General features: G+C 33.4%; 1 protein-coding gene across 4 annotated transcripts in view; it reads left to right on the top strand.

Moving 5' to 3' along the window:
* Positions 1-17,444, top strand: part of myo6b (myosin VIb) — a 154,847-nt gene that overhangs the window by 38,431 nt on the left and 98,972 nt on the right. For 3 of the 4 annotated variants that reach the window (XM_087288954.1, XM_087288953.1, XM_087288955.1), the window contains exons 8-11: positions 66-163; positions 264-428; positions 3,644-3,724; positions 11,487-11,667. In XM_087288954.1, coding sequence (XP_087145080.1) covers positions 66-163; positions 264-428; positions 3,644-3,724; positions 11,487-11,667 — 525 coding nt within the window. 4 annotated transcript variants of the gene reach the window in all.

The raw sequence follows: 17,444 nt of genomic DNA, 5'->3' as shown, positions 1-17,444 counted from the left end.
TTTTGCATCTGATGCAAAATGTTTGTTTTTACAGTACATACTGTATATTTCTCTGCTGTGTTCAGCCAACCCCTTGCTTGAAGCTTTTGGAAATGCAAAGACGGTCAGGAACAACAACAGCAGCCGCTTTGGAAAGTTTGTGGAAATTCATTTTAATGAGAAGGTGAATTTAGTTTTATAGTCTAAAGACAAGAGTGTGAGTGTACAAGATTTCACGTAGGTATTATTAACTATGTGTGTTGTGTCTTGTGAACCGTGTCCAGAATGCAGTTGTGGGCGGTTTTGTCTCTCACTATCTGCTGGAGAAGTCTCGGATTTGCATGCAGAGTCAAGAAGAGCGAAACTATCACATATTTTATAGACTTTGCGCAGGGGCGTCAGAGGACATCAGGAACATGCTCCATCTCAACTCCCCCGACAGCTTCCGGGTCAGTTTCCTGTACATTGTGTGTCAGGAAAAGCTGGAAATCATTTAACAAGACTAGAAGACATTTTTTTGTCATGTAATTGGTGCAATGAAAGCTATCTAACAGCCATGACTTAAGCAAACAGCCTTTCTTAGTGCGCTTGATTGTAGGAACATTTGCATTTTTAAGCATGCACAACAAAAACATTTAGTGTCTTAAAATATACACATGCTGAATTCGAAATAAATAAGCTTTTAGTTAGTGCTGGGCAAAAATTTATCGCAACTAAAAAAAAGTTTGCTTTGACATAATTTAAGTAGGTGTACTGTCTAAATTTATTACGTATGTATTAATACACATGCATATATTTGAGAAATTTGTTATTTATGTTTAGATTTAAAATATATGTGTATATTATACAAGTTATTTATGCATTTAAATATCTATATAACAAGATCATTTTGTATAATTTTGTTTCGATACAGTGCATGCGGAAAGTATTCATTGCGCTTCACTTTTTCCACAGTTTTTATGTTACAGCCTTATTCCAAAGTGGATTAAATTCATTTATTTCCTCAAAAGTCTACACACAATACCCCATGAAGACAATGTGAAAAAGATTTTTTAAAACTGATTCAAGTTTATTACTAATAAAAACCTGAAAAATCACATGTACATAAGTGTTCACAGCCTTTGCTCAATACTTTGTTGATGCGCCTTTGGCAGCAATTACAGCCTCAAGTCTTTTTGAATATGATGCCACAAGCTTGGCACACTTGTCTTTGGGAATTTTTTGCCCATTTCTCTTTGCAGTACCTTTTAAGCTCTATCAAGTTGGATGGAAAGCGACGATGTACAGCCATTTTCAGAACTCTCCAGAGATGTTCAATATGATTAAGGTCTAGGCTCTGGTTGGGCCACTCAAGGACATTCACCGAGTTGTTGTGAAGCTAATCCACTGATATTTTGGCGGTGTGCTTTGGTTCATTGTCCTGCTGGAAGATAAACCATCGCCCTAGTCTGAGATCAAGAGTACTCTAAAGCAATGTCTCTGTACATTGCTGCATTCATCTTTCCCTCTATCCTGACTAGTCTTCCAGTTCCTGTTGCCAAAAAACATCCCTACACTATGATGCTGCCACCACCATTCTTTACTGTAGGGATGGTATTAGCCTGGTGATGAGTGGTGCCTGGTTTTCTCCAAACGTGACGCCTGGCATTCACTTCAAATTGTTTAATTGTTGTTTCATCAGAGCGGAGAATTTTGTTTCTGATGGTCTGAGAGTCCTTCAGATGCCTTTTGGCAAATTCTAGGCGGACAGTGACTTCGGTCTGGCCACTCTACCATACAGGCCTGATTGGTTGATTGCTTCACAGATGGTTGTCCTTCTGTAAGGTTTTCCTCTCTCCACAGAAGAATGCTGGAGCTCAGACAGAGTGACCATCGGGTTATTGATCACCTCCCTGACTAAGGCCCTTCTCCACCGATCACTCCGTTTAGATGGTCGGCCAGCTCTAGGAAGAGTCATGGTGGTTCCAAACATCTTCCACTTATGGATGATAGAGGCCACTGTGCTCACTGGAACTTTCACAGCAGCAGAGATTTTTCTGTAACCTTCCCCAATCCTGTCTCGGAGATCTACAGACAATTCCCTTGTCTTCATGCTTAGTTTGTGCTTTGACATGCACTGTCAACCCTTGGACCTTATATAGACAGGTGTATACCTTTTCAAATCATGTCCAATCAACTGAATTTACTACAGGTGATCTCCAATTAAGCTGCTGAAACATCTCAAGAATGATTAGTGGAAACAGAATGTACCTGAATATACCTATCATTTTAGAGCTTCACGGCAAATGCTGTCAATACTGATGTACATGTGATTTTTCAGGTTTTTTATTTTTAATAAATTTGCAACACTTTCAAAAAATATTTGTTCACATTGTCATCATTGGGTATTGTGTGTGGAATTTTGATGAAATAAATTAATTTAATCCATTTTGGAATAAGGCTGTAACATAAAATATGTGGAAAAAGTGAAGCATGATGAATTCTTGCTGGATGCACTATGTATTTGTGTTTTATTTATTCATTCATTTTCTTGTCGGTTTAGTCCTTTTATTAATCCGGGGTTGCCACAGTGGAATGAACCGCCAACTTATCCTACAAGTTTTTATGCAGTGGATGCCCCTCCAGTAGCAACCCATCTCTGGGAAGCATCCACACACACAGACACACACACAGACACACACACAGACACACAGGAAACCGGAGCACCCGGAGGAAACTCAAGCGAACGCAGGGAGAACATGCAAACTCCACACAGAAACGGCAACTGAGCCGAGGCTTGACCCAGCGACCTTCTTGCTGTAAGGCGACAGCACTACCTACTGCGCCACTGCTTCACCCATGTAATTGTGTTTATCACATATATAAAAAAATAAATAAATAAAGTAAATATATACTTTATATATATATATATATATATATATATATATATATATATATATATATATATATATATATATATATATATATATATATATATATATATATATAATACACACACATATATTATGTCAAAACTAATTTAATTCTGGATTTTAATAATTTTTTCCCAGCTCTATTTTCAATTTTTTTTTTTTTGTCATCTATTTATTTGTTTGTCAGTTATGTCTTAGTCAAATATTGTCCAATCCTATTTAAATATCTGGATTTTAAGGGTTTAATATTAAACAAAAACCAAAATACTGAAAAAAATCTGCTTTAAAGTTTTCCAGATCAGTTGTTTAGCATACATTGCTATTTCTAAAGGATGAAAATGTTAAAACATTTTCTTGGAACATCATCTTTACTTAATATTTTAATGATTTTTGGCATAAAAGAAACATAATTAATATTTAAATTATATTATAATATAATATAATATAATATAATATAATATAATATAATATAATATAATATAATATAATATAATATAATATAATATAATATAATAAAATTGTGACCAAATTTTGTGACCAAAACGAAAACTTGTCGACTAAAGTGAAAGCATTTTATCACATTGAAAAAAAAAAAGAACAAATCCTTAATTTAAGATTTGGTTTCTGGTTAATAAATATGTGATATTTACCACTAGATGGCATGTTTGCATTACAACGCTTCAGAATGTACGTCTGCTCTTTTTGGTCTCATTGATTTTCTTCTCCTCATTGTGTGTTTGTGTTTCACCCAGTATTTGAATCGTGGCTGCACCCGATACTTTGCAAACAAGGACTCAGATAAGCAGATCATGCAAAACAGGAAAAGTCCTGAGGTATGTAAATTCATCTGTGTTCGCAAATCATCCTTTCTGCCTGCTGATTCACATACAGTACGTGGCATAATTACATAAAGCTGAAATTAATTTCTCATTTCAAATTTCAAATTTACAATCAAATCCTAAAATGATATGATGACAAGAAATCACAACAACAAATGTTTTTGATTAAACTTGAAGCTTATTGTAATATTAGTTACACTGTAAAAAGATTCACTGTAAAGTTCACAGGTTTTATATTTTAGGATTTACACAGTTTTTTCTTATATATGTATATATAATATATAATATATATATATATATATATATATATATATATATATATATATATATATATATATATATATATATATATATATATATATATATATTATAACATACACAACATTTTACAGCAATAAATATTTTAGGATATTGCATATATACAGTACAGTGGTCAACATTTGAAGTAGGTCAAAAAAGTGTGTCAAAATTGTACTAAGACTTAACTATTGTTGTTTGATAGTTTAAGGACAACTTTGATTAATGCTTTTTTTTTCAAAAGACTTTATAGGAATGCTTTATAAATTGGCACAGAACAGAATAACAAACAGTAATAAAATAAAATAAATTAAAAATACAAACAAACATCCCCAGCAATAATTTCCTTTTCGTGGATTTAACAGAAGAGACACATAGCTAACAGTCTCCAAACAGTCCTCAAGCCTCACACAAATGCATAGCAAGTGTACGTCTAGGGTGCATACTAGGCCTGGGCAATTTGGCCTAAAATCAAAATCTTGATCAAAACACGATTATTGAAAGATTATTATATATATATATATATATATATATATATATATATATATATATATATATATATATATATATATATATATTATTATTTTTTATTTTTTTATTTTTTTTATATAAAAAAGTGAAAATAAATAGCCTGCATTTTTGGAATTTTCATAATAAAAGTAGAAAATAAGCAGTATCTCTTCTAAATAAAATACCTCTTGTATACCCTGTAAGTAATATTTTAAACAGTGCATTTCTTGCATATTCTGTCAACAAATATTTTTATGTAAATAATAATTTGAATGTAATGGAAAATATGCCATCTCATTTCATGCCAAGGCATTTCAGCGCAGCATCGAATCATCGTCAATTTAGTGCAAAGTAAGGCTCAAGAATGGGTCCATCATCTCACTTGACCAGAGATCAGATGTGGGTGCAAAATGGCAGCAGAAGAATAAATCAGCCTCAGACTTTAAAGGCTGATTTATACATCTGCCTCAAGTAATCGGCGTGACCTATGAAGCCTTGCGTAGCCGTGCATTTATATACTTCAGTGTGCTGTTTGTGTTGCTCTATAAGAATAATACTTCCGTAATGCTAGCTGGCAGTGGGTTTTTATGTTCCTCTATCTTCACGTGGGTTTAGTTTTTTTCTGAATGCTACCTTAATGTTCAAAAGCTAAAACTCATTCATTCAGAGGCTGGAATGGGTTACCGGCAGTCGTGCAGCAACTTAAATCATAAGGTAAACACAAAACAGCACACTTGTAAACACTTGCTACAACCAGCTCTCCGCGCTGCCCACACGTGTCAACGCTACCAAACCGACCAATCACCACAACATGCGACTACGCGAAGGCTGCGCTGGACCATGCGCATGCTCTCAACACAGTATAATCAGCCTTAACCGAGCGGGGTCATGTGACTCCACACACAATAGGGAAAAAAATTGGAAAAATCGACTTGGGAAAATTAGATTGATTATAGGTTCGGAATGTCGATTTCTATTATTTTTCAATCAATCTCCCAGCCCTAGTGCATACGCAACTCCGTTACTGTAATGAAAAAATGCATAAAAAATTTTTTTAATGAAAATGCGCAAAGAAATGTGAACCATTCAGTGTGTGAAAGAAGGAAGGTTCCTCTGTCGACTTTTGATGATGAAAATTCAACTGTGCATTTTAACAAGGTGACTATTACTAAAGTTTTAGTAGTTTGAAACAACATATTTGGCAATAAATAACATATAAAGAGTTAATTATGTACAATAACAGAACATTTATTGGCAGTTTATTACCAAAAATACCAAAACCAGACAATATATCATATTATACTATTAAAAATGTCATTAAAAGTGTACTTTTCAACATCAGAACTAGTTGGAGGAAATATCAAGGTCCTATAGTGCAATTAAAAAGAATAAATAAATAAATAACATTATATACACAATATATCAATTATATAATCACAAAATACAGAAAATTGTTCATTTATGTATATATTTTTAACAATGTATAAAAAGTTTATCTTAATGTTTTTTTTTCATTCAGTTTGATGTAAGTTGAGATGTCCAAAAAAGGTTAAGTTGATTCAACTTAAAGATGCAAGGCAGTGAGAATTTATAATTTTTTTTACAGTTCACAGATTCCTTTGTACGTGTAGTGATTTTAAGTCTAGAGGACGTGCTGAATGAACAGACCTTGACCGCAGTCAGAATCTCTGAAGTTGCAGGATCACCTCAAATAGAATTAGTTACCCCCCGGAAATTAGTACACGTCTTTGATGAATTATGTAAAGTGTAATAAATCCCAGCGTTGTTGTGTTTGCACACTGCCCTCTCTGGAGAACCGAGCCCATCAATTGATGTTATTGTTATCAAGGGCCATTATTATAAATCATGGTTGTGTTGAGTCCCTCTGGAGGTGATGAGATATTCATTAGCTGCTGTTTTAGCTGGAGCACTAGTTCATTTACGAGCTCAACACCGTCTGTTTCGCTGCATTGTCAGATCAAGGGCTGAGATTAGTTTCTTAGCCCAAATTCGCAGATGTTACTTATTATTTTTTTCCCTTTTCTTTTTTGTATCATCCTTGAACAGGCGAATCTTCTAATGACTCTAGGCTGGCGCTAGGATATTTATGAAGTCCATTTTTAATTTAGAATAAACTGAGGTTTGTCTTCGCTCAGGCTTTGGTTCAGAACCAATAGTGCCTAAAGAGACAAAACTGAACTGATTTTACTGACTGGTGATTCCAATAAGGGTTAGATTAGCATTAGGCTCTCTAGTAAGTATAAAAAATACATAAGAATAAAAAAAATATACACTCACCGGCCACTTTATTAGGTACACCTGTCCAACTGTTTTTAAATGTCTAATCAGCCAATCACATGGCCGCAACTCAATGCATTTAGGCATGTAGACATGGTCAATAGGATCTTCTACAATTCAAACCAAGCATCAGAATGGGGATGAAAGGTGATTTAAGTGACTTTGATTGTGGCATAATTGTTGGTGCCAGACGGGCTGGTCTGAATATTTCAGAAACTGCTGATCTACTGGGATTTTTACACACAACACTCTCTACAGTTTACAGAGAATGGTCTGAAAAACAGAATATATCCAGTGAGTGGCAGTTCTGTGGGCGCAAATGACTTGTTGATGTCAGAGGTCAGAGGAGAATGGCCAGACTGGTTCAAGCTGATAGAAAGGCAACAGTAACTTAAATAACCACTCATTACAACCGAGTAGTGCAGAAGAGTATCTCTAAATGCACAACACATCCAACCTTAAGGTGGATGAGCTACACTAGCAGAAGACCACACCGGGCGCCACTCCTGTCAGCTAAGAACAGGAAAGTGAGGCTACAACTTGCATAGGCTCACCAAAATTGGACAATAGAAGATTGGAAACACATTGCCTGGTCTGATGAGTATTGTTGCTGAAAATGTCCATCCATTTATGACCACAGTGTATCTTCTGATGGCTACTTCCATTAGGATAACAAATAAGCGCGAATCATCTCAGACTGGTTTCTTGAACATGACAATGAGTTTACTGTACTCAAATAGCCTCCCCAGTCACTAGAACTCAATCCAATAGAGCCTCTTTGGGATGTGATAAAATGGGAGATTTGCATAATAGATTTGCAGCAACTTTCAACATAGAGCAAAATCTCTGAGGAATATTTCCAGTGCCTTGTTAAATCTATGCCACGAAGGATTAAGGCAGTTCTGAAGGCAAAACGCTGTCCAAACACAGCGTAACCATTAGTAAGGTGTACCTAATAAAGTTGCCGATAAGTGTATAATAATGTTTTAAGCAATACTTTGGGATTGAATTAGGTTTTAGTGTTTATTTAAAATAGTTTTTGTTTATAGGTAATAGAAATAATATAGTAATTATTATTTAATAGTAATGTTTAACACATAGTAGTAATTATTATATTCAACTTATGAATGGAACTGAATTCAATACTGGCTTATTATTAAATAAATGTTCATGCTGTCTTAGAATTTAACCTTTACATCAAAAATTTATTCAGAAATGTAGATATTTTCCAACCTTCTGTTGTACAGTAAGTTGCTGATTTTTATATTTAAAGAAAATAGTAACAATAATCACATCATTTGAAATTATACAAATCTACATTGGCTGTGTTCTACGCATTATTGCTCATTTATTTTTTAATATAATGAGCAATTTGAGAACTGAGAAATGTGGCGTATTTAGATTCAATATAAAATTTCCTCCTCCTTTAATCTTACAGGTAATCCTAAATGTTTCCATGATTTTTTCCATGTCTAAATATTACATGTTTAACATTTACTTTAAGCAGTATTTGTAGATTTGAAAAGACAGAAATCTGCTTCATAAATAAAGAAATTCTCAGTTGTTGTAATTTTAATGGAATTCCAATTTGATTGGGAAATACCATGTATTAGCTATATTGTTTTTTTTTAAAGTTTAGCTTTTTTATAAAGCTTGTTTCAGGATTAAAATGTTTTCCATACATATTTTTTTTTTTCCAATTGTTTAAATACTGAAACAAAATACTGAGCTGAAACAAACCAATTCTTGAGTTTTTTTGGGACAACTTAATTGTTTTATTTAAAATCCGCTTAATTAAAAATTAACTTAATAAATTTGTGGAAAGGTGTGGAACCCTGATTTTTTTTACAGTGCATAGATATTCGTTCTGTTTATATGGGTAGTTTTCTAACTGAATATTATGTGTCTTTGCCTTCCCTGATCTCTTTAAAATTCAGGACCATAAGGTGATGTTTTACCGGTTGGCCTCTTTTCTAAATGCTTTTTATGCTTTACATTCTTTGCCTTTCCGGGTTTCTGTGCATGAAATTGATCATTATTGTGTGCATGGGTCTGCAAGCTAATATTCATGAGGCTTTCTCTGTGAAATTAATATTTTTTTTGTATGGGGTGTTTGTTACTGTAGTTCTGTGCATAAACAGCTTTTAAGCTCTAGTGTTGGTCAGAGTGGTGTGATCTGCTGTGTCATCAGACTGTGACAGACCTAGGGTGTGTTCACACTTTTCACATTTAGCTTCATTTAGGCTAAATATATTATGGTTGCTCTGGTACTGCTCTGTTAAGGTTGCACGATATTGGAAAAACTAACATTGCAATAGTTTATTTTCTGCGATTAGATATATTGCGATATGGATACAATTTCACAAGATGACTTGAGTTACTATTTGGAAAGAATTCATCATTTTAGGGGAATGGATCTGCATAGAATTTACAAAAGTATACAAAAATATACAAAATAAAATAAAGATAAAGATAAAAAAAGCAAAGATAAAAATGAAATAAACTGAGATTAATGGTCCTAACTGTATTGAGTTTTAGAAAATCAGTAATCAACTGTAAATTAACACTAGTCTTCATTGTGTAAAAAAAAACAAAAAAAAAACTTTTTAAAGTTCAAGCTTTAGAATTTCTTGTGCCTAAATGGTGTAAATATTCTTGATCTTACAGGCACAGTCCTTAAAAATACATTAAAATCAAAATCTTTCACATCATTAGAACCTATTTTATTAAGTCAACTTATCAGCCACAGAACGTCAACATGACGTTAAATTGACGTTGTAGTCCAACGTTGTGGGATGTTGCATTTTGTTTGGAAATGAAAATTGGGTTGATGTCAGAACCCAACATCAGGTCAACGTCAGTGTCCAATGTCCAACCTAAAAACAACAAAATATAAAAGTCTAATAATGTTACAGCTTGACGTTGTATAGATGTTACCACTATGGCGTCTATCAGACGTTGGATTTTGGTTGCCATACCTGACGAATGAATGTCAGTATTTGACGTCAATATGACTTTGGTTTAAGATGTTGGTTCAACATTGGATTTTGGTCATTTTCCAACACAAAATCAATCAAATTTCAACATTATTTGACGTTGTTATCCGCTTGTTAAATGTGATGTTACATGAAGCGGCTTCCAGGTTCAAGCGCTCTTTCAAACTGTATGGGAAGACTCAACAAATGGTAAACGTTTACAAAGCACTGTAATACTTTAGAAAATTACAATCACAGTATATACATCCATACCTATGACCAGAAAGTGAATTTTTTTAAATAAATAGTTTAAAAAATTGATGTCTCAGATTTAACAAGTCCAGAGACTGTGGTATACATGATTTGATGTAAAATTCACTTTAATGTTTGATATGACAAAAAAGTGTTCATAAATTAATATTTTGTCAATTCAAATAAGTAGCGGCTAGGACCCGGAAACAGTATCTCACACGTCATGACTTATCAAGCAGATTGGACATCAAAATAACGTTATATTTAGATGCTGTGTAGACATTGAATTTTGCTCACCTGATGTCAAGACCTAAAACTAACCTAATATTAATGCCTTTTGGAAACTTTTATTAATCCCAAAAAGACATTGTAGATCATGTGTTGTGACTATTGGAAGACTTGCACATTGCAATTGTGCAGCCCTCCTAGTTACTGCTGTTAATGTGAATAAACGTGAACGCTGCCATTTAAACCTTGCTTCATACCAAACAGTCTTTTGGTGTACCTTACTGTTGTGGTATCTCTAAAAAGTATAGTTCTTTTCACTATTTTTGTACCTCTGTCTTCTGAAAATGGAAACAGAAATAAATGCTTACTGTAATGTACTACAATTCCGAACTTTATCATTCAGTTGGAAATCAGTCATAAATTAATCCAAAACCGGACGTGATGCGACCATTAAATGCTTAAAAATACCTTGGTTTTTCTCATCATAGTCACAATTTTAATTCCATTTGAGTTAGATGTAGTGGAAGTTTTTCCAGCGGATTTTGGTGGTGTCCAACAGAGTAATTGTTGCTGCTTCTTTCATCTCATTTTATCTTTCATTTTAAGCACTTCATGAGTTCTCTAATTAGGAAAAAAAATAATATGTTAGTGCACGTGAGCACTGCAAACTATGCATAATTAAAGAGTTTTTTTATGTTATGTTTGGTCTTTAAAATGGCGAGAAATAACAGGTAAATATGTATTTTTTAATAACTAAAGAACTAAGTAAAGCAGACTTCAAGTGTGAACACACCCTTAAAACTAAAATTTAGCTATAGAAACATTTTTTTAATCTTGTAACCTTTTACTGTAAACACAAACAGAAGCAGATTGAAAAATGTTTTATTTAACTTTAAGCAAAAATAAAAAAAATAATGTTTTGTTTTTTGTTGCTGTTTGTGTTAATCTAAGAAAAAAGTAATGAGACAAATGATCGTTTAATTGAATAGAATTTATAAACAGAAGCTCTGGTGCACTCTTGACCCTCAGGTGTGGTTTGTTTTCTTTTCCTCCTTCCTCTAATCAGAGATCGGACTCGTATACACCTTTCCAGTATAGGTTTCTGATCTCTGATTACAGCTGCAGTGCTTGTGTGACGTGTGAATACGGTTGATTGTGGAAATACCGTGTGTCTTGATTGTCCGTTGTGTCTTTAGCATGGGAAAGTAGGTGCGTTGAAGGACCCTCTGCTAGATGACTTGGGAGACTTCAACAGGATGGTGGTGGCCATGAAGAAGATCGGCTTGGATGACACCGAGAAGCTCAATCTCTTCAGAGTGGTGGCCGGCGTTCTTCATCTCGGCAATATCGACTTTGAAGAGACAGGAAGCACCTCTGGTAACCCTTGAAATAATTTATGTGTAAAAAATGCACTTTTTATTTTAGTTTTTTAGATGTTAGTATTAGTATGCTAGTTTTAAGAATATCTAGTGTGCTCCAAAACAGAGACAACGTTCACATTTAGAAGATATAAGTGTAATATAAACATCCAGAGCTTGCAGTTTGTCACTTCTTCTAATAGATCAACTAATTTATGAAGTATGTCACCTCATACTTCAGTTTCTCATCAACTCTTGACCAATCAAACGATCTGTAGTATCTGACATTCCCCGCCCTCTTCAAAAAGCTTCTTGGCTGTTTCTCAATACCAAGTATGCAAAGTTCGGACTTGTGTCCTTGGAAGTTCAGACTTGCTAAGTTCAGACTTAAAAGAACAGACTACCGAGGACACAAGGACACTAGTCGGGTACTTCTTCAAATAGAACGGCAGTGTACTTTGTAACAACACTTACCTCAACATGAATTCACAGTTTTCACTATACATTAAAAATAAAATGATTTAATTAAATAAAGCATGGCCTTATAATTATTTTATATTAATATAAAATATAAATAATAAATATAATAAATATAAATCTATATTTTTGATTTAAGAAAATGTAAATATAAATCACTATAAATGTGAAGTAAAATGGGTTATTATACACAGACTCATGTCTTTTATTAGCTGATTTAATAAACTACAAGGGACATTATACAAGTATAAAGTACAAGACGTACACAAAAAGAAAAAAAGATAATGTTTAGGAATTTGTTAAACAAAGACAAACCTCGTATAACATAGTAACATAATTAAAGACAATTATAAAAGGTATCAAAATAACACTGACAAAATAATACACCTGATAACAAATAAAATATTTATAAGACCAAAAACTGTCGGTTAGATATGCACAAAATGTATTAAATATCATGTATTAACTACAATGGACAGATGCAATCCAGCGGTACATCCATGATGGACTGGCCCATGTAAAGCTGCTTTCGGCAGGGGAGATGATGACGAAGCTCCCGCTGACAGGCTGGGGGTCCGCATAGGCTGAGGCCCATTGCTAAAAATGCTTTATATTCAAAAAGAAAAACTGCCGATTCGAGTTTAAAACAACTACATTCTTGCCTGAAAAACTCTTTAAGCTTTAACTTGTGACACAGCAGAGGAGTATTTTTAAAACCGTGTGGGTTTTCTCCTCCACCATTAGCTTTCGCTGGTTACGCTGCAATGCATTCTGGGATACCTGGGCTTTGTAAGTTCGCACAAGTCACCTCTTGAAGCATCCTTGGCAAAAGAGGCGGAGCAAGTACACATCTGGGAATTTTCTCTGTCCTTGGCAAGATGTGAACCTTGAATTGGAACAGTACTTGATGACGTTACACGAGGACACAAGAACGCAAGTACAGACAAGAATGCATATTGAGAAAAAGCTCTTGTTTGCTTTCCATTTGATGCGCTTGAGCTCAACTACTCTCACTGGCAGAGTTGCAATTAAAAACAAAATGCTATTGGCTGCTTTTTTTATAAAGGGGAGGAGCTACTCTGTGCCCCGCCCCTCTTCATGTTTCAGTTGAGATTACGTCAAACATCGAATTAAAAAAATGCACATTTGAAAACACTTCACAGGACCTTTAATGTTTGATAAAACTCTATTTTTTCATAACTGGTGAGGCTGCACCACAGTTTTGAAAAATGCTGCAAAAATGAACGTGGCAAAGTTTTATTTTACACTTTATGCTTATTTTCAGGACCTCTAAGATTAATGTGCGTGCTACAATTCATCATTGCACTTGTAAATGAACATACAGCTACGCAGAACATCATTAAATAAAAAAAGAAATAAATCAAGATTGTCATAGAAATCAGTCAAGTTTGGTGAAGGAAAAATCATGGTTTGGGCATACATTCATTATGGGGGCGTGCGAGATATCTGCAAAGTGGATGGCAACATCATCAGTCTGAGGTATCAAAACATTTGTGCTGCCCATTATATTACAAACCACAGGTGCATGATTCAGCATGATAGCGCTGCTTCTTGTACTTCGCCTCCACATCAAATCTACTAAAAGCAAAGAGGGTCAAGGTGATCCAGGATTGGCCAGCTCAGTCACCAGACATAACCATCAGTGAGCATGTCTGGGGTAAGATGGATGGGGCATTGAAGATGAATCCAAAGAATCTTGATGAACTCTGCAAAAACGCTTTCTTTGCCATTCCATATGACTTTATTGATAAGTTATTTGAGTCCTTTCAAAGATGTATGGATACAATCCTCCAAGCTCATGGGAGTCATAAACAATATTAATTATTTCCCCACTACACCATGACTTTATATTCTATACTGTTCATTTTTTGTGTTCAGTAACAGACAAGACTTTTGTCTAAGTAAGACAGACCTTACTTTTTCGTAATTAAATAATATAAAAATCAAGGCATAATCATATTTTATTTTGGTAAAATAAGTGTAATCTAGAGGCCTTTGCCTTTCGTATAAGCCACTTCTGATAGCAAACGATACCTAACACGTTGATAGGTGTCAAGACTTTTGTCAGGTAATGTATTTCACAAATCAATGCACAACTGTGTACTTTTGTACTTATATACATCTGGACATTCAATTAATAAGTTTTAAAACATTTTTCACCATTTATGCATGATAATTGGTTATATCAAGGAGCTGTAGCTAATTCTGTTTCAGACTATTATGTGAACAAGGTTTTATGCCACCCAGAAACTTTTACAAAACAAAAACAAAAAGTCAATTGTGATCCATGAAGGTGTCTTTCAATTTATGCAGTCGTACAGGTTAAAGCGTCTGTCATAGGAAATCAATGCCTGCTGTCATGAACAATTAAGCAAGGCATCTTCTCAGGATAAGGACCTAGAACATTATAAGTAGTCATCTAACATTGACATGCCAATGAATTACTATAGTAATTTGCCACATCACGACGCAGTTAAATCAATAAACTGATTTTAAACCCAGAAAATGGTGCCACACTGCTCGAAATTGCCAGTTTTCTTTTATAGTTAAACAGAAACGGTTAAAATCTCAGAAAATGTACTTCACAGTTTCATGGTACTTTAAACGTTATCCAACTACTTTCAACATCTACAAACAATTTAGCTTTGATTTGATGTCCATACCCAGCATGATGTGCCAACTTTCAAGCCTGAAGTAATTTTGTGTTCTGCATAAAGTGACAAAATCGGATCCGATCAGAACATATTTGAAGTTTAATATGCAAGCCAGTGGGATTTCACTCCTGTCGTGCGACTAGAAGCCAAACAGAGCATAAAAAATACTGATAATAAAAATAAAAAATATATATAAATTCTAGTGTGTCAGTTGCAATCACGCCGACCAGGACAAAAACGAAAAGATTTATCGCTTGTTGCTTCATCATGTCACGCTTGCTTTAGAAGCACTCGAGAGACTTCCATTTTGCTTTTTTACTCTGTGTTCAGTAAGGGAAGGAGATTTTCACTGATGTCTGAAGTGTTTTTTATTATTCTTATTTTTGAGCTCATGCACATGTGCTGATGTTCTCCTCATTAAACCACCTCAAATTCGAGCCTCCTCCAACTCAGAAGACCTCATTAGAGAGCTGCTGTGGGGGAAAGGGGGCTCTTTCTAGTGTTGCCAGACACGCATCCAGATTTGTTTTCCTCTTCTGATGAAGGCATAACACCTTTTTCAAGCTCTGGCCTGCTCTATTTCTTTGCTCACAATGGAGCTGCTATCCTGAGACACCTTTCAGCTGGAAAACCTGCAGCCTAATGTTATCGAGGTCTTACATGAGACCTGGAGACTATTACGGATGAGAACATATCTTTGAAAAAGCCCCGAGACATGCTTGGAGATTGAAGGAGTGTGATGGAGTGCTTTTATAGGTTTATTTTTAGCTTTTACAGTACTGATGAAACAAAGGCCATGAGGGTTTTATCTTCTTCGAATTTTAATTTTCTAAGTGGTTTATTGTTTTAATGTATAATGACTCTTTTTTTTAATTATTTATATTATATTTATTATATTTTTATTGTTGTTTATAATGATGTATAACATTGAAAAAAATAAAACCCCTAGTGAAAAAAATACATAAAAAGAAAGCAATTGCAGTAAAGAAAAGGAAGCTTTTTAAAGGTGTTTGCTTAACTTTGCTGTGAAGAAAAAAAAAACCCTAACAGTTTATTTGGAGAAAAGCAGAAGTTTTTAAACAAATTTATGATCAGGATGATAAAAACAATACTGAACAAAAACAGACAAGTCTCTTAAATTATTGGAACGTTTGACATTTAGGAAGTTAAGATTGTAAAGTATTGTTTGGTAGAAGAGTGAAAATAATATTTATATAAGGAAAAATACCTTTTTAAGTAGTTTACATAATCTCCTATTATGGAATGAGAGAAATAGTTCATGTATCGGTAAACAGTGAATTTGTTTCATTTAAAATTTTTACATACATAAAAAAACTTAATGCTAAAAAAATTACACAAAACAGTAAATGTCATGCATCAGGTAATTAACAGATGATTTGATCATTTAGGACGACAAAGTTCAGGTGGTAAAATGTCATGGAGCAAAATAAAAATACTTTTAATCTTTCAGAAAGAGACCCTCAGAAGTAGAAAACAGAACAACCAAAGACAAACAAAACAAAATAAAACAAGAAAAACCTGTTCTTGCTGAAATTAAACAGATAAGACTTTCAAACAAAACAAAACAATTCTGTAGAGAATCGGAAAAAAAAATGATTATGGGGCTAATAAAAATAATATTGACCTTAAAATGGTTGTAAAAAATTGAAAACTGCTTTTATTGTAGCCAAAATAACAAATAAGCCTTTCTAAAAATAAAAAAGCAATAACAAAACAGTAAACAGTGAATTTGTTTTTTTTAAACATTTATAGAAATAAAAACAATAGTAAAAAATACAACACAAAACAGCAGATGTCATGCATCAGGTAAATGACAGATCATTTGATCATTTAGGACTTCAAAGTTCAGGTGGTAAAATATCATGGAACAAAATAAATGTATTTTTAATTTTTCAGTGAGAGACACTCAAAAGTAGAAAAAAGAACAACCAAAGACAAACAAAAGCAAGAAAACAAAACAGCTGAAATAAAATAAGACTTTCAAACAAAACAAAACCATAGAGAATATAAAAAAATTGATTAAGGGTTCTAATAATAATATTGACCTTAAAATAGTTATAAAAAAACTTAAACTGCTTTTATTCTAGCCAAAATAAATCAAATAAGACTCTCAAACAAAACAAAAATGTAGAGATTAATAAAACTGACCTTCAAATGGTTGTAAAAAAATGAAAACTGCTTTCTTCCAGCCTAAACAAAACAAAACAAGACAAAAAAAAAAAAAAAAAACGGTAGAAAATCGAAGAAAAATATTGAATGAGGGGGCTAATAATAATATTGACCTTAAAATGGTTGTAAATTTTTTTACAACGCTTTATTCTAGCCTAAATAAAACAAACAATATTAAACAATAGACACTTACAACCAGTTTTTCTTTTTTTTATGTAAAATAAACTATGATATTATCAGACACAATATTGTTTGTTCAGGTTAATTTGTCATATTGTCTAGAAACTAAAATATAAAACGAGAGATAATTCCTATCCTTGTAAAATTTAATTTAAAACAAGTGAAATAGTTCTCAGTCAATGAGGATTGTAAATGCTAAATATATTGGCATAAAGTAACATTTGAAACTTTTTAAAAATGGTAATAACTATAAAAATAATTCAGACTATAATAA

Source organism: Danio rerio, chromosome 17, assembly GCF_052040795.2.
Source record: "Danio rerio strain M-AB ecotype USA chromosome 17, GRCz13ab, whole genome shotgun sequence".
Classification (NCBI taxonomy): Eukaryota; Metazoa; Chordata; class Actinopteri; order Cypriniformes; family Danionidae; genus Danio; species Danio rerio.
The sequence above is the reverse complement of the archived record's forward strand: the minus strand, read 5'-3'. Positions and strand labels throughout refer to the sequence as shown.